We start from the raw sequence: 19,620 nt of genomic DNA, 5'->3' as shown, positions 1-19,620 counted from the left end.
GCATGAGAGACTACATTTAGCACAGTGACTCCAACCACATGAGCCACAAAGATCAACAGACCCAGCAGGTGCCCAGCACCTATTCAAATGCCTCAACCAACTAAATTTATAAAATGCTGTCTCATGGTATAGAATCCTGCAAAACAATTCAACCAGAAACTAGGGAGGCTGTAAAAGACAAAGGCAGCACCTTCTGTTTCTGACTCGTTTTCTGGTCCCCAGGAGACCCAGCTATATTTTCTGCCTGTAAGTTCCATAAGGTGCCCCCTGTATTTTTTAGTCAACTCGCTTTACTTGAGCTAATGTGAACTAGCCAAGTGTTCTTTGACTAAAACAATATGCCACAGGATTTAAAGAAATATACATCTAAGAAATCTGTTGTATTCCTCGTGAAATCAACATATCCTAACCCTAATACATGTGGGACTCTTATTTCAATATTTCTTTTCAGTAACTTGAATTGTTATTTTTGGAATCAGATATTTCAGCAGAACAGTAACTAAGGGCAGAGTTTGTCCATCTGCAGTCAGGTGGAACCAATGGTTTGTCTGAGATGAATAAGTCAGCCTTGCTTCTGAAGTTGCGACGACATTTTTCTTTTTCCAAGCTGTCATTTACGGAATGGGTATTTTGTGTTAATCACTGTATGAGAATTAACGCAGGCCCACAACATCACTAACAAAGTACTCACTGCCTCTGTTTTATGGATAAAACCAACTCAGGTGATTTCCTCCTGCAGTCTTTTGGACTCCAAAGACCATGCTATTCACCAACCCCCAGCACTGCCCATGGTTTCCCAAACCAGACACTCTCCTGTGAACAAATGTCTATTTTGTGAGGAAAAAAGTAGAGGCTTTGGAGTCAGACAGGCTGGCTTAACATCCCTGGGTCTATTCCTTTATGCCAAGAGAATACAATGATCTCCACATTCATAGAGGTCTGAGGGGATTATTAAATATGAAACTGTGGTCAGATGACTTCACCTTCTGACCCTCTCTGCTTCCATCCCCTTGGCTGCCATGTGGAACCTTGTGGAGTCCTTCAACTGACACAAAACAAGGAAAGGGGGTGATGGACAAAGGGAGGAAAAGAAGGAAAAGAAGCTTCCACTCTTTTTCCAAATAATTAAAGGGAGATCTGAGACTCCATAGAGATTATTCACGAGACAACAGTGGCTCCAACTAATGTCCTGGTGTGGATGGATTTGAGAGGAAGAATCAGCAAAGCTCTGGCATGTTCAAATGGCCCTAGCTTTCCATACCTTTCCTTCGCAGCGCCTGGTCTATCATTTCAACTGCTCCCTCTCACCTGCACATCACATGTGCCTGACAAAGCCCTGGTCTTCATCAATCCCAATGCATATACTTGGGTATTGAATGTTCATCAATGAAACTCGAGAACTTTAATTACAGCCACTGCAATTTCATGATAGTCAATCTCAACCAGCCTCAAGGCTAAGAAATAATTCCTATGTCCCTCATCTGTGTTGTCTCATTCTCCGTAACAGGTCTTTCAAATCTCTACTCTCCCTTAAACCTCTGGCCCTGCCACATTTCTCCTCCCATTCTCAATGGATGACTCTGCCTTCTCTGCTGTGAGGATTAAAGTCCTGAGATGGCTGGTTCTTCAACCTCCTGCCATCCAGCTACAAGCTGATTTTACCTGTACCCAACATTTCCTTCCTCCTTCCCATTACGTTAGAAGAAGAATATCCCCTCATTTCTAAAGAAAGCTCCTCCACCGGTATTCCAGATTTGTCTCTTCCCCTTTGTGAACTGTCAAACTCTTCTTCTGCACGGGCTCAGTACCATCAGCCATTAAACATGCTGAAGACCTGCTGATTCCTCCTCTTGGATTCATCAACTGCATTACACTAGCACAAGTCACCAACTCTCTCACCAAAAGTATTACGTCCGCTTTCTTCTGGTCTCTCTGCTTCTGACAACCATTCTTCACTCTACAATGGGACTAATCTTTTAAAAAGGCATGCCTAATTATGTCTCCACCTGCTCAAAACCCATTCATGTGCAGCCATCACCCTCAGGATGAGGTGTAGGCTCCATAACCACCAGGTTCTTGCTTCTCCTCTCCTGCCTCATGTCTCACCACTTTTAGTACTACTCAGCCAGAACTCACTTTACTGCTTAGAACATATTGTAATGGTTAATTTTATGTATCAACTTGACTGTGCCACAGACACCCCAGATGTCTAGTTAAACATTATTTCTGGGTGTGTCTGGAGGGCGTTTCATGAAGAGATTAATATTTGAATTGGTGGACAGTAAGGCAGCCCTCCCCAATATGGGTGGGCATGTTCCAATCTGTTGAAGGCCTGAATAGAAGAAAAAGATGGAGGAAGATTGGATTTGGGCTTCTTCTGCCTGACTGCATGATCTGGGACATCAATCTTCTCCCATCCTTGAAGGCCCTGGTTCTCAAGCTTTCAGATTCAGACTGGAATCCACCTCTCAGGACTTCAGACTACACCACTGGCTTCCATGGATTTGCAGTTTGCAGAGAGCAGATCATGGGATTCTCAGCCTCCATAGTTATGAGCTGACTCCTCCTCATAATAAGTACATTTCTCTCTCTCTGCCTTGCTTGCTCTCTCTCTACACACACACACACACACACACACACACACACACACACACACACACACGGGCGCACATGCACACCTAGTTCTATTTCTCTGGAGAACCCTATTTTAAATAACCCTACATGTGAATGGATTAACAAATGTGGTATATCCATAAGTGGAATACTATCTTATGCTGCTATTTTCTTTGGGTCTGTTTTAAATAAATCTGTACAAGTCTCTATATGAAAATATGCTTTTGTTTCTCCTGGGTAAATACTTAGGAATAGAATGCTGGTTCATATGGTAGGATATATGTTTAACTTTTTAAAGAGACTGCTGAACTGTTTTTCAAAGGGATTGTGCTATTTTACATTTCCACCAGCAGTTCATAAGACTTCCAGTTGTTCACATTCTCATCAACATAATTGTACATTTATTTCTACATGCAATTTTGTCAGTTTTTGCTTAATGCATTTTGAAGCTCTACTACTATGTATATAAACAAGTAAGACTTGATGAACTGACCACTTTATTATGAAATGATCTTCTTAATCTTTAATAATATTCTTTTTTTTTTTTTTTTTTTTTTGAGACAGAGTTTCGCTCTTGTTACCCAGGCTGGAGTGCAATGGCGCGATCTCGGCTCACCGCAACCTCTGCTTCCTGGGTTCAGGCAATTCTCCTGCTTCAGCCTCCTGAGTAGCTGGGATTACAGGCACGCGCCACCATGCCCAGCTGATTTTTTGTAGTTTTAGTAGAGATGGGGTTTCACTGTGTTGACCAGGATGGTCTCGATCTCTTGACCTCGTGATCCACCCGCCTCGGCCTCCCAAAGTGCTGGGATTACAGGCGTGAGCCACCGCGCCTGGCTAATAATATTCTTTACTATGAGACCAACGTTGGCTAACATTAACACAGCCCCTCCAGCTTTCTATGATTAGTGTTAGTATGGCATATCTTTCTCCAAACTTTTCTCTGTACTTTTCCTTTTTACCTATTTGTATCTTTGCATTTAATGAAAATTTCTTGTAGGCAGCATATACTCAATTCTTCCTTTTTATCCAAACTGACAAGCTCTGCCCTTTAATAGGGATGTTTAGACTATTTATATTTAATGTGATTATTGACAGGGCTGGATTTAAATCAACCATATTGGTATCTGTTTATAATTTTTCCTATCTGTGCTTTATTGCTTTCACTTCCTTTTCTGCCTTATTTTGTGCTTTTAAAAAATGATTTCATTTTGACTCCTTTGTTGGCTTATTCATGGTTTCTATTATGCATTTTTCACTTATCACAGTCTACCAGTAAGCACTGTTATTCTGCTTCATTAGAACAACAGAACATTAAAATAGCAAACTTCCATTTCCCCTTTCTTGGCCTTTTGTGCAGCTGTTTCATATATTTACTTCTATATATTTATTACCCCCCACAATATATGCTTATTACTTTCATTTTAAATAGTCAATCCTTTTTAAAGTTTTAAATAATGAAGAGAGGGTTTTAAAAAATAATTCCCCACCCACATATTTATACTTCCACTGTTTTTCATATACTTATGTAGATTCAGGTCTTCACATGGTATCATGGTGCCTTAAAGATTTCTTGTAACATTTCTTATAATGCATGTCAGCTGGTGATGCATTATTTCAGCTTCTGTATGTCTGAAAACGTTTTTATTTCACCTTAGTTTTTGAAAGATATTTTTGCTAGATACAGAATTCTAGGTTAATCATTTGGTCCTTCAGTTCTTTGAAGATTTGTTTCACTGTCTTCTGGACAATGAGATTTCTTCTGTCATCCTTATCTTCGTTCCACTGTATATAATGTGTTCTTGTTCTCTGGCTGCTTTTAAGATCTTTTTGATTTGTTTGAAGCAATTTAGACTATGGCATTTTTTGGTATAGTTTTCTTCATGTTTCTTGCACACAGTGTTCACCAACCAATGGATCTGTGGATTTTCAGTTTCCACCAAATTTGGAAAATTTTGGGCCATTATATCTTTTTAAAGACAATTCTATTGGGTATGTTTGAGGTTTATAACATAATAGTGCTGGCTACATACAGATAGCAAAATGGTTACTTACAGTGAAGCAAATCAACATATTTATCATCTCACATACATTTTTGGGACGAAAGTAGCTAAAATCTACTTATTTAACAAAATCCCCACTATAATCACATTTTATTAACTATAGTCCTCATTTGGTACTTTAGAGCTCTAGACTTGTTTATCCTACACATCCCCCACTTTGTATCCTTTGATCTCCATCTCCCTTCCTTTCCCCTCCCACCTCTAGTACTTTTTTTTTTTTTTTTAAGATTTCACATGTAAGTGACATCATGCAATGTTTTTCTTTCTGTTTCTGGCTTATTTCACTTAGCATAATATCTTCCAGATCCATCCATGTTGTAGCAAATAGCAGGATCTCCTTTTTAAAGGATAAATAATATTCCATTGTATACATACGCAACATTTTCTTTATCCATTCATCCATCAATGGATGCTCAGGTTATTTTCACATCTTGGTTATTGTGAATAGTGCAGTAATGAACATGGGAATGCAGATATCATTAAAATATGGTGATTTTACCTTCTTTGGGTACACACCAGGAACAGGGATTGCTGGGTCATATGGTAGTTCTATTTTTAACTTCTTTAGGAATCTCTACACTATTTTCCATAATGGCTATACCAATCTACATTGCCATTAACAGGGTATGAGGGTTCCCTTTTCTCCACACCCTCGCTAACATTTATTATTTCTTAACTTTTTTGATAATACTCATTCTAACAAGTGTGAGGCAGTATCTCCTCAAGGGTTTTGTTTTGTTTTGAGACAGTCTTGCTCTGTCACCCAGGTTGGAGTGCAATGGCATGATCCTGGCTCACTGCAACCTCTGCCTCCTGGGTTCAAATGATTCTTGTGCCTCAACCACCTCAACAGCTGGATTACCAGCATGTACCACCATGCCCAGCTAATTTTTGTATTTTTAGTAGAGACGGGGTGTCACCATATTAGCCAGACTGGTCTTGAACTCCTGAGCTCAAGCAATCTGCCTGTCTCAGCCTCCCAAAGTGTTAGGATTACTTACAGGTGTGAGCCACTGCACCCAGCCTCACAGAGGTTTTAATTTGTATTTCCCTGATGACTAGTGATGTTGAACACTGTTTCATATACCTGTTGGTCATTTTCATGTCTTCTTTGGAAAAATGTCTGTTCAAATCCTTTGCCCATTTTTAAATTGGATTATTTATTTTTCCACTATTGAGTTGTAAGAGTTTTTTTAAATAAATTTTCGATACTAAGTCCTTATCAGATATGTGGTATATGAATATTCTTTTCCATTCCGTAGGTTGCCTTTTTCACTGAAACATTTTCAATGTTTTCCTTTGCTGTGCAGAGCTTTTTCATTTGATGCAGTACCATTTATTTATTTTTGCTTTTATAACCTGAGCTTTTGGTGTGATATCCAAAAAATCATTGCCAAGGTCAATATCAAAGAGGTTTTCTCCCATGTTCTCTTCTGGGAGTTTTATAATTCGGTTCTTACACGTAGGTCTTTTATTCATTTTGAGTTGATTTTTGTGTACAGGAGTCCAACTTCATTCTTTTTGCATGTGGGAATCTAGTTTTCCCCTCATCCTTTACTGAAAAGACTGTCCTTTCCCCATTGTGTCCTCTTGGCGCCCTTGTCAAAAGTTAGTTGACCATATATGTCTGGATTTATCTGTGGGCTCTCTGTTCTGTTCCACTGGTCCATGTTTCTGTTTTTATGCCACTACCATACTGTTTTTCTTACTACAGCCCACTAATTTTTTCTTCTGCAATATGCAATCTGCCTTCAATCCCATCCAGTATATTTTTTATCTCAGAGACTGTAGTTTTTATCTCTAAGCTTGATTTTTGTACTTTAATATTTTCAATGCTTCTAGTTAATGTGTACACTCTTTCCTCTAGCTTCTTTAATCTATGGAACTCCATTGTAAGAATTCTTTTAATATCCTGTCTACTAGTTCTTTTTTTTCTTTTTTTTTTTTGTGTGAGACAGGGTCTTGCTCTGTCACCCAGGCTGGGATGCAGTGGTGCAATCATGGCTCACTGTAGCCTCAGCCTCCCAGGCTCAAGTGATCCTCCCACCCTAGCCTCCTAAGTAGTGCTCAGCTAATTTTTATATTTTTTTGTAGAAACAGTCTCACTGTGTTGCCCAGGTTAGTCGTGGGCTCAAATAATCCTCCTGCCTCAGCCTCCCAAGGTGCCAGGATTACAGGTGTGAGCCACTGCACACCGCTTGTCTGCTCATTCTATCATCTGTGTCACTTTCCTGCTTCTTCATTTGTTTACTTTGATTTGATGCAGACGTTATTAATTTCACCTTACTGACTGCTGCATATTTTTGTGTTTCTATAAATATTCTTGAGTTTTACTTGGGTTTAGATGTCATGCTTTTGTGGTTTGTTAGGTGGAGCCAGAGCAGCTTTAAGGCAAAATGCTTCCGAGTGCTCTAACTGATGTTGTGTGAATCATGCAATTTCCACTGACTGCTGGGAAAGAAACTGTATTCACCTGCTCAGGCTGCCATAACAAAATACCTTAGAACTGGTGGATTAAAACAACAGAAACTTATTTTCTGGTAGTTGTGGAGGCTGGAATGTCTTACATCAACGTCTGGCAGTGTTCAGTTTCAGGTGAGGGCTTTCTTCCTGGCTTGCAGATAGTTGCCTTCTCTGTGTCCTAACCTGGCTGGACAGAGAGCTCTGGAGTCTCTTCCTCATCTTCTAAGGGCAGCCGTTCTATTGAATGGGGACTCTACCCCTACAGCCTCATTTACTCTTAATCGCCTCCCTAAAGGCCCTTATCTCCAATGCAGTCACGGTGGGCGGGGGGGTTACGGCTTCAACTTGTGATTTTGGGGAGGACACAGTTCAATCATAGCAACAGCTTATTCCCAGGCCTGTGTGAGTTTTGAGGATTGTTTTTTCTGATCTTTTTGGGGGGCTCTTTTGGGTAGCTTCTGTGTACCCATAAACCAATCAGTACTCAAAGGTTCTCTGCAGATGCCTACAATCCTGCTCAGGGCATCTCTCTCCTTTCCTGTACTCTCTCTTGTGAACTGCAGCTGCCTTTTCCTCCCCAGACTTCCAAACTCCATTTCTTCAACTCAGGGAGACCACGGGGCTCTGCCTGGGGTGCTAGCCCCTGCACCATGAATACAAACTTCAGACATAAGCTGGAACAACTGGAGGGCTCAGTTCACTTCTCATTGATACCTGTCCCTTCTTGCCTAATGTCTAATGTCATGTCACCCAGATACTCCTTTCAATGTTTTTGTTTTCCTTTTTTTTTTGAGACTGAGTCTCACTCTTTCGCCCAGGCTGGAGTACAGTGATGTGATCTCGGCCCCTGCAACCTCCACCTCCTGGGTTCAAGCAATTCTCTGCCTCAGCCTCCCAAGTAGCTGGGATTACAGGTATGCACTATCATGCCCAGCTAATTTTTTGTATTTTAGTAGAGACGGGGTTTCATCATCTTGGCCTGGCTGATCTTGAACTCCTGACCTCGTGATTCACCTGCCTCGGCCTCCCAAAGTTCTGGGATTACAGGCATGAGCCACTGCGGCCAGCCCTCCTTTCAGTGTTTTCATGTTTCAGGAAGTTAAACCCAGGCTGTGTTCCTCCCTCTTGTCCAAAAGAAGCCTGTCCCATACACTTTAATTTCTGTGCCTCTGCTATACTTCCCACCACCTGCAACATTCTTCAACTGACAACCACTGATTATCCTTGAGACTTCCACAGAGATGCTATTTTGTCCAGAAAAGTCCTTCGCAAAAGACCTCAAGGCTCTGCGAGATGCCCCTCCCCCATCACATCCTCGCGCCATGGCACCTTCCATGCTGCACTGGAATTACACAGAGTAATCGTCCACAGAGCCTTGATCGTCTCAGAGCCTCCAATGGATTGCAAAAACCAGAGGACAGGGGTCTGTACTGGGCACTACTCTATCTCCAGCACCCAAGCAGAGGACCTGCAATCCAGCCGGTGCTGTGTAAATATATTTGACTGGATAAGCAAATGAGAAAAGTTTAGTGACCAGATGGCAGCAGTATCCACGCTTATTTATCACCGAGGTTTGCTCTGTACCACACATTTCCTGAATTATAAATCAGTTGTAATTTTGAAGATATCTGTTGGAACAAGCTATATTTTAAAATTAAAAACAAGAATGATTCGATTGACTGGTATTCCCACCCCACCCCACATGACAGCAGTTACCCATACTGTAGGCTCCATGCCTCCTATGCCCCAAAGGAGACAAGCTATTGCTAAAGGCCTACTTTGAAAATTCAAACCCATTTCAGAGGTAAAAAATATTTTACCATATGTTTATTGCCACTCAATTTCACCATCACAAGGTGGACACTCCCTGTCTAATAAATTCATACCATGACCTATTAGCTTCTCTTCAGTGTCAAATCTTAGTCCAATCATTTCATCTGAAATTAGCAGAAAATAATGTTAGCTTTACTTCCTTGAATTTTACTTCTCTGTGTCACAGGAAGGTAAATTTGAAAGGACTGCCTAAGGAAAACATAAATGATAACCAAGGCAGACGAAATGCTGAAATGTCAACCCCTAAGATGGGAAGCTGACATTTGAAGGTAGCCGTCACTGCCCACATGGGGACTAGCTGCCTACAGTCCCAGGACCTCAGGGGTCTCTCCAGTACCAGGTGGCTGTACAAGAAGCTGAACGATCTGGATACATTCTAAACTGCAACTTTTCTGGAGACATCAACAAGGATGCATTCGACAGTTATCCCACCTCCATTCTGTGACACTGTGAGGAACCCAGAAAGAAGCTTCCATAAAATCCCCCTCCATTCCTCTGCAAAGCAGAGGTCCTCCCGCCTTGGGCTCCTAAATTGCTGGGATTACAGGCATGAGCCTGTAAACCTGCATAAAAGGATACTTCCAACATTAAGAATTAATTTAGTAGAAGATCAAAACTAAGACCCATCATCCATGTTTTAATTCTTATCAAATGCAGCCACAGTTGTGTGTGGAGCTTCAAAGTGAGGCAGTCAGGCAACAAAGCTTTAACATCTTGCCCACCAGAGAATTTTAGGCCAGTACTTACACTGCAGGGGTTGTTGGTCGTCTGGGCTGGGCTGTAGAAAGACCCCCACTGGGTGGCTCGCCTCTCTTCCCGGGAAGGGGTGCTGTTCACGGGCAGGCCGGGTGGGACTCCTGGGCCCGCACCTGCGGCATTGGCAGGCTGGCTGCTGGGGGCCACGAGGGCAAAGGCGTCGTCCAGGAGGGAGTGCATGGTCTGGCGTGCCTCCTCAATGGATGGCTGGGGCGGGATGTACTGGGAGGCCGGGAAGGGAAGGGCTGGATACCTCCCCAGTTCCACTGAGGATGGCGTCTGCACATCGGCTGGGAGGTCAGGATCCGACTACAGTGGGAAATGGCAAAGGAAGAATCACACATGAGTTTTTTTGGCAACCCTAAACAGTTTTCCTGACACTGAGGAAAAATTCTGTCCTAAGAATTAAAAAATGACAGTTGAGGCTGTGCACAATGGCTCACACCTTGAATCCCAAGACTTTGGGAGGCTGAGGAGGAGGAGCACTTGAGGCCAGGAGTTCAAGGCCAGCCTGGGCAACATAGTGAGACCCCAGCTCTAAAAAAAAAAAAAGAAAAAAAGAAAGAAATTAGCCACGTATGGTCATGTGCACCTGTAGTCCCAGTTACTTGGGAGGCGAAGTGAAAGGATAGCTTGAGCCCAGGAATTTGAGGTTGCAGTGAGCTATGATCACCTCATTGTACTCCAGACTGGATGACAGAGTGAGACCCTGTCTCAAGAAAATTTAAAAAATTACATCTGAGGAATGTGCATTACATTTCATGGGAAGGAATGGAGAGGCTTCAATCAGAAAAACATTGGCAAGATTCAACAGTCAGTTTTTCAATAACACTCTATTTACAAAGCATTTCGGTGCCTGGAAGTGAACATTTTTACTGAAAGCTCCTAAACAGCCAAAAAATGTATTTCAAAGTATACATAATGAAAAAAACTAGTAAATTTTCCATAAATAGAAGCCAAAAAGTAAAGCAGTCTATTGACTGTTAGAAAATAGCCTTACATACCCTTAAAAGATCAAAACTTTTTAAATTATGCATATTAAAACTATGTATGTGGGCTGGGTACAGTGGCTCACACCTGTAATCCCAGCAACATGGGAGACCAAGGCAGGAGGGTCATTTCCAGGGAGGCCAGGAATTTGAAACTAACCTAGGCAACATAGCAAAACCCCCATCTTTACCAAAAATTGCTTAAAAGTTTGCTGAGGGTGGTGGTGAGCACCTGCAGGCCCGGCTACTCGTGAGACTGAGGCAGGAGAATCTCCTGAGCCTAGGAGGTGGAGGTTGCAGTGAGCTGACTGCCCCACTGCACCCCAGCCTGGGCGACAGAGAGACCTAGACTCTTTTTTTTTTTTAATTTTTTTCTATGGAAAACTTCACGAATTTGCATGTCATCCTCACACAGGGGCCATGCTAATCTTCTCTGTATCATTCCAATTTTAGTATATGTGCTGCTGAAGCAAGCACCCTAGACTCTTAAAAAAAGAGTCCAGTATATTGTGTAAGCAATTACAATATTTTACGAAAACTATTCAGAACCATTTGTCTTTAAAATGAAGGTATCTCTGGATCACATGAGTCATTAAGAAAGGTTTCAATTATGTTCTCTACCTACTGTTTAAGACGTAGGAATATAAGTAACAATAAAGATTTTTTAAAATCTTATTTTGAGGCCAGGTGTGGTGGCTCATGCCTGTAATACCAGCAATTTGGGAGGACGAGGTGAGCGGATCATGAGGTCAAGAGATCAAGACCATCCTGGCCAACATGATGAAACTCCATCTCTACTAAAAATACAAAAATTAGCTGGGTGTGGTGGCATGCACCCGTAGTCCCAGCTACTTGGGAGGCTGAGGCAGAAGACTCGCTTGAACCCAGGAGGTGGAGGTTGCAGCAAGCAGAGATTGCACCACTGCACTCCAGCCTGGCGACACAGTAAGGTTCTGTCTCAAAACAAAGAAAAGAAAAAAAAAATCTCATTTCTCAATACTGTTACGAGCAAAACATGGTCGTAATCTAATCTACACTGGGCAAACTGCAAGAGACAAAATTGGGAACCAATGGATGGAGAGTCCTTTCTGGTCTTACAGGCTCCATAAGCCCAAACAGCAAGGTGACGACAGCAGACACAGTGAGGGGAGAAGAGGTTCTGCTCGAGGGGCTGGGAACCCTATCCCCTGTAAGGAAGGATGGGCAGCTTCTACCTAGAACGCTTCACTTGCTGCGTGCCTGCACTTTAGCCCAGCGAGCTGGACCATTGTACTCAAGGGGCCAAGGAAGACATTCCCTTACCGTCTGGATCAATGAGTCTACTACAAAGATAAACTACTCCACAGACATATCTTTAACCTTAGCCCCCTGTCTGGAAAATGCTTCCTAACAGGTGATCAGTTATTATTCCTGCCAGCGTCGGGGCCAGGAGGTTCTTAACTCCAAACTGAGACTGAACCAAACTTGTCAAACCACGGTCAGCCCACAGACAGGTTTTAATTGGCCTGCATACTCTTTTCATGGATAACCATTATTTTAAACATCTGGAGATTTCATATTAACACTCAGACTGCTGGGATCTCTTGGTAGAGTCTGAGGCTCCGGCATGACCAGGCCCTCACTCCACACAGGAACCACCAGCTGCCAGGAAGCAGCGACTGCCCTCGTGGGGTGGGGTAGGTGCTCTGCTCTTCTCTCCACGGCAGTCTCCACCGGCGACCTCCCTCTCATGCACGTGACACGCTTGGGCTTATGAGTCCATTTCCCCCAAATGCAATATCCCAGTAGAGGTTCCACTAAATGAGATTTGTCCTTGAGGAATTCTAAGTGACAATGTGGAGCCCCAAGGTGGCCTCTGGTTGATGATGTCATTTTGGAAGGAACCTGTGCTCCTTTCTTATGGGGGATTAAGGTCCACAGTCAGGCCCTTCTCCAATTCTTGATTTTCTTGAGGAGCAGATGAGGAACCCTGGTCAGCAACGTACCATCAACCTACGGCTCACGGGTGGAAAGAAGGGAGGGCGTGTCTGGAAGAACAGCCTACTGATAAGTAAGAGGGTTTCTCCAGAGACAGAAGCGACATTCCTGGCGGTGATTCCGGTGGCTGCCTGTGTGGCTCTACTGCAGTATGGTGATCAAAAAACTGCAGGTGAAACTGAGATTCCACTGTGGGAAAGGATCTCAGATGCTTCAGGAGAGCCCCCAGCGGCTACAACCACCGCCAATCTCATTCTTGGCAGCCAGAATTTCAGAGAAGGCTACACTTCTATACGAGAGAGACGACCTGCAGATGGGAAGGATGGTGCCCTTGGATTCCCACTGGGCCCCATGAATCCTGCCAGAAGGTCGGGAGCGCTTGGGCCAGGACGCTTCTGCTTCCTCTCCTTCCTCTTCCTGTTTTCTCCTCATTTTGCAGGCAAGACTGTCAGAACTTACAGGCCGAGAAGAGGTTTTACTCAATTTTCTATATTCTAACATCTATATTTAGAATATAGATGTTTCACAGAGACGTGTTCAGATCCAGTCTATCTATCATTCTTCAGAAAGAAATTTGCATGTTTTTACTGTCAGTCGTCAAAGTTACGTATTTTGGCGCCAATTCTGCCATCCTTTGTGGGTGTTGTAAGAGTGATCACACAGCCTGGTTGCCCAGGACCACCTCAGCTTATGCCTGCTGTCCCACTACGATTTAGCACACCCCCTTACACTTTCAAAAGTGTCTGGATTGGATGATAACTCACATCAAACTTTTTCTGTAAAGGACCAGACAATAAATATTTAGGTTTTAGGAGTCATACAGTCTGTCACAACTACTCACCTCTGCCTTGCAGCAAAAACAGTCATTGATATCAAGCTAACAAATGGGTGTGGTTGTTGCAATAAAACTTTATTTAGGCCAGGCTTGGTTGGCTCATGTCTATAATCCCAGAAATTTGGGAGGCCAAGGCAGGGGGATCACTGAGCCCAGGGGTTTGAGACCAGCCTGTGCAACCTGGCAAAACTCCAGATCTACTAAAAATGTAAAAATCAGCCATGCGAGGTGGCATGCACCTGTAATCACAGCTACTTGGGAGGCTTAGGTGGGGGATCACCTGAGCTTGGGGAGATCGAGGCTGCAGTGAGCTGTGACTGCGCCACGGCACTCCAGCCCGGGCAACAAAGCTGAAGTGTCTCAAAAAAAGAAAATTTACTTACAAAAAAAGGCAGCTGGTTGGATTTCCAGTGAGGCCTGAATTATAATAGTAACACTCATTACAAGGAACCAAGGAGCCAGGCGCGGTGGCTCAAGCCTGTAATCCCAGCACTTTGGGAGGCCGAGGTGGGCGGATCACCAGGTCAAGAGATCGAGACCATCCTGGCCAACATGGTGAAAACCCGTCTCTACTAAAAATACAAAAATTAGCTGGGTGTGGTGGCGTGTGCCTGTAGTCCCAGCTACTTGGGAGGCTGAGGCAGGAGAATTGCTTGAAGCTGGGAGGCGGAGGTTGCAGTGAGCCGAGATTGTGCCACTGAACTTTGTATGGCGCCTGGCAATAGAGTGAGACTCTGTCTGAAAAAAAAAGGAACCAAGGAATATTTCTCTTGGCCTTAGGAGAACAGAGCCCTTAAGGAGAAGGTATCTTTGAAGGGAAAGTGGAAAATTCAATGTAATTCAAAAACACATAGCACTTCCCTAGTATAGGCTTGAAGATGGAAAAAAAAAACCTGTACATGTACCACTGATTCTCTAATAAAAGTTTGTGGTTGGGGGCGGTGCTGGAAGATAAACTACCTAAGAAAAGATGATTTCTGAGAAAGGCATTATCTTTGAAAGTAAGTGTTTCAGAATTCAAAATCTGAGGAAGATTTTTATTTTGGGGAAATCTGTGAAAGAAGGAGTCGCTAAAGGCAAGCAGCCTCTGGGGTGGTGTTTTCCAGGAAAAGCTGCTCTGCACCCACAGGAGGAGGAATCTGCACTCTCTGCTAGGAAAAAAGGAAGAAAAAAGGATGGTGCAAGCCGCCGTGAAAGAAGCTTGATCTAGGGTCACTGAGGCAGGCAAATGAAGACAGGTTCCTCCCCACAGAAAACTCAAGCATTTAAAAAATCAAAGGGAGGGGGCTGAGAAGGCTCCCCACAGATTCCTTTGAAAGAGGAGCCGAGGTTGGCTGGGGAAGTGAAGGGGAAGAAGGAAGGCTGCCCCTTCTGTTAGTTCCACACCACACCAAGCCTCCACTTGGCACAGACAAAAGCTCCGGGTGACAACCCTGGGAAGCCCTTCCCAGATCAAGCCAAACCCCACGGATGCCCAAATGCCCCCAAAACCCAACACAGCACAAGAGCGCCACCTGCTGTAAGAGCAGGCAAGCACTACATCTAGAAAGTAACAGGAACTATTCAATTCATTCTGAGGAAGAAAGCAGTTTTTTAATAGAGGGCCCAACTCTGGAATCGCACCGATCCTCATGAGGAGATCAAGAAGGTCGGTCTTCAGGAGCCTAGAAATACTGTAAGTTCCTAAAGAAAAGTCTGGTTCTTTCAGATGATCATAATTCAGTTGTATTTAGGCCCCATCTCAGTATAGTATACTATATATACTCAGTATATCTAGTATTTGTGTAATTATATTTAGCATCTTTAAGTGCTTGTTAGTTGTATAATTTAGGAGAAAAATACAAACTCAACTAAGACATGGCTGCTCGCATAAGCTCTATCTAAAGCAATCGCATCCATCGTGAATCCCTTCTGGAAGGGTGTACTTTTTTGCTAACATGTCTCTAAACAAGGCTGGCCCTGTGGGTACCTCTAGGAGGAGAGAGGGCCCTGCTGCAGCAAGGCAGGGCTCTCCCGGCACGGAGTTCAGGATGCCCTTTGTTTTCCAGTGCTGCCGAGGTTAGCTGTACCTGGCTTGTCCTCTCTGTCTTGGGGTGTCTTTGTGTCTGTATTTCTCATGGGCATTAAGTGAGGCTGGTTCTCTCTCCCCTACTCAGTGCAGTCTGTGTGTATGCATCTTATGCTATCAACATCTGCCTTTAACACTTGAAGCAAAGTTGTCTGGACCTCTGTTAATTTAGAAAAAAAAAAATCCCTGGCTGGGCGTGGTGGCTCATGCCTGTAATCCAAGCACTTTGGAGGCCAAGGTGGGCGGATCACCTGAGGTCGGGAGTTCATGACCAGCCTGACCAACATAGTGAAACCCCATCTTAAAAAAAAAAAAAAAAAAATCCCTTATTTATTTATTTATTTATTTAGAGCCGGGGTCTTGCTCTGTCACCCAGGCTGGAGTGCAATGGTGCAAAAATCTCACTGCAGCCTCAACCTTCTGGGCTGAAGCAATTCTCCCACCTTAGCCTCCCAAGTAGTTAGGATTACAGGCATGCACCACCACACCTGGCTAATTTTTGCAGTTTTCGGAGAGACAGGGTTTTGCTATATTGCCCAGGCTGGTCTCCAATTCCTGGGCTCATGCAATCCGCCTACCTCGGCCTCTCAAAGTGCTGGTGCTACAGGTGTGAGCCACCGTTCATTATTTCTTAGTTTCCGTTAACCTCTTTCTCCCATAAAAGTAAAATATATATAAGCAAATACACTATCTCGTTAGCACTCCAAGGACAGTACAGGGAAATAAAACCCTAAATATCCCTCCTCCCATTAGGAAACCCAGCTGGGCTAGCTCAGTCAGTACAGCATGAGACTCTTGATCTCAGGGTCATGCCCTCACACCTGTAATCCTAGCACTGTGCGAGGCCAAGGCGGGAGGATCACTTGAGGCCAGGAGTTTGAGACCAGCCTGGGCAACATGCTGAGACCCCATCTCTACAAAAAAATTTTTTTAATTAGCTGGGTATGGTGGCGCACAACTGTGGTCCTAGCTCTCAGAAGACTAAAGTGGGAGGATCACTTGAGCCCAGGAGGTTGAGGCTGCAGTGAGCCTTGATCACACCACTGCACTCCAGCCTGGACAACAGAGTAAGACCCTGTCTCACAAAACAACAACAACAACAACAAAACCAAATAACCCTCTGACTAGGGAAAAGGAAAAAAACCTTTAGGATATTTCTCTCTCGCTCTCTGTTTTCCAGTTAACCTCAAACATGTCCCATTGTGAAGTCTGAGAGAGGAGGGCTTACATATAAAGTGGAAAAACACAGAGTGTGTTTCCAGAGGTGGCACTCGGCAGCACCCTGGTTGACAGGACTCAAGTCTCCCCTTAGAAGGGGTGGCCACCCCACCCACTTCATGACCTAGACGGCCCTGGCGCATCAGCCGTCAGGTGTGGACATCACACAGGGCAGCAGCCCGGGCTGCTTCTCCTCCCTCTTTGGCGTATCTTCTAGGAGCTGCCCCGCCCTGCCCCACCTTGCCCCACCTTGTCCCACCCTGCCCTGGTTTCAGAAGCCGGAGTCAGCGGCACGCACTGGGCATCCGATGTAGGCCGAGTTGTGGACGCCAGGGGGCCTCCGGTAGGTGCCATCGCTGTCCGTGGTGATGAGCCTGTCCTTCTCAGCATCAGCAGGACAGCCATTGACCTGGTGTTTCCGGCGAGGCTTGGGAGAACGTTTTATCCGTGAGCTGCCAAGAAAAAGAAATTATCTTTGTAGGAAATAATTCTTTTGCCACTGGTTTATCAACTAAACATTAAGTACCCTGAGCACCCAGCATGCGCTGGTCACTGGAATAAATACCCTCTAGGATATAAACGGTGCCTACAACGCAGCCTCTGCTCTAAGGAAGCTCAGCACCTACCCAAACAGACCTATTAACCCACGGGGAGCAACCCAGAATGACAGGAAGCCCTCTACAATCATGACACCATTTAGCCGTAAAGACGTTCAGAAAAGGTGAGGTCAGTGGGACTCTTAGCCCCATGGGCTGGAACGGCGTCTTAGAGAGTGAACAGGACCTGCAGCCAGGGAGGGATGTGGGAAGCAGGTGCCAGGGGCAGAAACCGCAGGCAGGTGAATGCCCAGGGACTACCAGGTGGTCTCCTGGGCGGTGGTTCTGTCCGTGTGGCTGACCCATGGAAAACAGCTGGAGTGGAGGGGCAGGGCCAGCCTTCGACAGGTACACAGGTCTCACCTGGCAGGCAACCAGAGCCACTCCGGGTTTTGGGCAGAGAAAGACATGTATGGGCGCCGTGTTTAAGGAAAATGCATCTACATTGGGGCGGGAGGCTGGGAGGCTGGGGGAAGGTGAGACCCCAGACCCTGCAGGCAGCTGTGAGAAAACCAATGCAGATCTGCTGGGCGCCAGCCTGGGCGGCTCCCGGAGATGAAAATAGTGGAGGTGACAGAGTGGGAGGCGAGGAAGAGCCGAGGAAGCCGCAGAAGGAGCCGGGGTGGGAAGGAAAGGGTGAGTGCAGTTTTAGATAAGCTCAATTGGAAGAGACAGATAAAATCCCGAGGCAGGCAGAGGGGCAGAGGTGAGAACAAAGCCGACATCTCCCACGACAAGGTGACCCTCAGCCAGAGGTCGCCTTCCGAGTGGCCTCCACACCCTTCAGTGCAGGGACCCCTTCAACTATTTTCAGTGACCTCCACGTGAACGCGGATGGGGTCCTTCTGCCACAGGCCCTGCAGCAGCAGAGGGGCTCCTGTCCTGCTCCTGTGCCCCCGAAGCACGCGCTGTTCCCAGCCCACCTTTTTCTGGGCTCTATGAACACGGAGGGCACGCTGGCCGTGGGGTCCAAGATCTTGTCGATCTGCATCTGCGCCCTGCGGTACACCCGGTGCCGCTCCTTGGTGTCACCAGAGGACAGGTCGTCCACTACCGGGAACTCGTAGTGGCCGCGGCGCTTGGCGCGCAGGCGGATCTTGTTGCGGTGGTGTTCGATCTCAGACTTGTGCCGTAGCGCGGTCTGAATCTGAGGAAGGGGGACAGGAGAGAACGACAGCCGCGGAAGTCCTGGGAGGCTTCTGGGACACACCCTTCGCAAAGCCTTTCATTTATTTATTTTTATTATTTTTATTTAAGTATTTTTTTTTGAGACAGGGTCTCACTCTGCCGCCCAGGCTAGAGTAAGTGGTGTGATCTCAGCTCACTGCAACCTCCACCTACCGGGTTCAAGTGATTCTCCTGTATCAGCCTCCAGAGTAGCTGGGATTACAGGCGCTTGCCACCATGCCCGGCTCATTTTTTTTTTTTTTTTTTGTATTTTTTAGTAGAGACAGGGTTTCACTATGTAGGCCAGGCTGGTCTTGAACTCCTGACCTCAAATGATCTGCCTGCCTTGACCTCCCAAAGTGCTGGGATTACAAGCATTAGCCACCACGCCTGCCAGCAAAGCCTTTTAGGAAAGCCTTCCTGCTTTGCTTATCTCGCCCACCCTTAATTTGCTGTCTGTAGGTTCCACAGAGTCACCAAGAGGGTGACAGGCACAGCCCAGGTAAGGTGCACTGGAGTCTTGTCACCATTCCCGAAAGCAGGGGGGAAAAATCACGCGAACCTTGGAAATCTGCTGGTGACAACTTTGAAGACACATCTGATAGCTAGATATAATATGCCCTGAGACAAGAATATTCTCCTCCTTTAGAGATTTTTAAATAAGACTGAAAGATATAAGGAAGATAATTACCTAGTGTCACTGAAACAAGTTCCCTGACATGAGACCCTCCTGCCCCCCAGAGTGTCATCCCCAAAGATGGAGACCTGAACTGGGTCTTATCGTGAGGAGGATCAGAAGCTGAAGTGACCCTTTCTGAGGAGAGCAGCCCCTGGTCGGCCACGCTAACACTTTTCTGCATGTCTGCCAATGCGCCCCACAGTTCCATGCACAGTATCTGATCTCCAACAAGCATGAGGTTTTCCATTAAGAATCCTTGTCAACGGCTCAGGCCTTTAATAACCAGTTGATACTGTAACTTGCACTCATTTTCAAACACTGACCAAATCAGAGTGTCAGAGTGTGAATTGTTTTTGTTGTTGT

The 19,620-nt window shown here is 45.1% G+C and overlaps 1 protein-coding gene and 1 non-coding gene across 3 annotated transcripts in view; both read right to left on the bottom strand.

The window, feature by feature from the left end:
• The window catches only part of KIAA1549 (KIAA1549 ortholog), a 150,489-nt gene that overhangs the window by 18,944 nt on the left and 111,925 nt on the right, over window positions 1-19,620 (bottom strand). For both annotated transcript variants that reach the window (XM_032275858.1, XM_032275859.1), the window contains exons 14-16: window positions 18,335-18,558; window positions 17,114-17,267; window positions 9,720-10,037 (exon numbers count right to left, since the gene is read on the bottom strand). In XM_032275858.1, coding sequence (XP_032131749.1) covers window positions 9,720-10,037; window positions 17,114-17,267; window positions 18,335-18,558 — 696 coding nt within the window. The remainder of the gene's footprint in view (window positions 1-9,719; window positions 10,038-17,113; window positions 17,268-18,334; window positions 18,559-19,620) is intronic.
• Window positions 11,088-11,194, bottom strand: LOC116550439. Its single transcript, XR_004268408.1, has one exon. It is a non-coding gene; the product is annotated as a U6 spliceosomal RNA (small nuclear RNA).

Source organism: Sapajus apella, unplaced genomic scaffold, assembly GCF_009761245.1.
Source record: "Sapajus apella isolate SASKATOON/1434 unplaced genomic scaffold, GSC_monkey_1.0 scaffold7, whole genome shotgun sequence".
Lineage (NCBI taxonomy): Eukaryota > Metazoa > Chordata > Mammalia > Primates > Cebidae > Sapajus > Sapajus apella.
The sequence above is the reverse complement of the archived record's forward strand: the minus strand, read 5'-3'. Positions and strand labels throughout refer to the sequence as shown.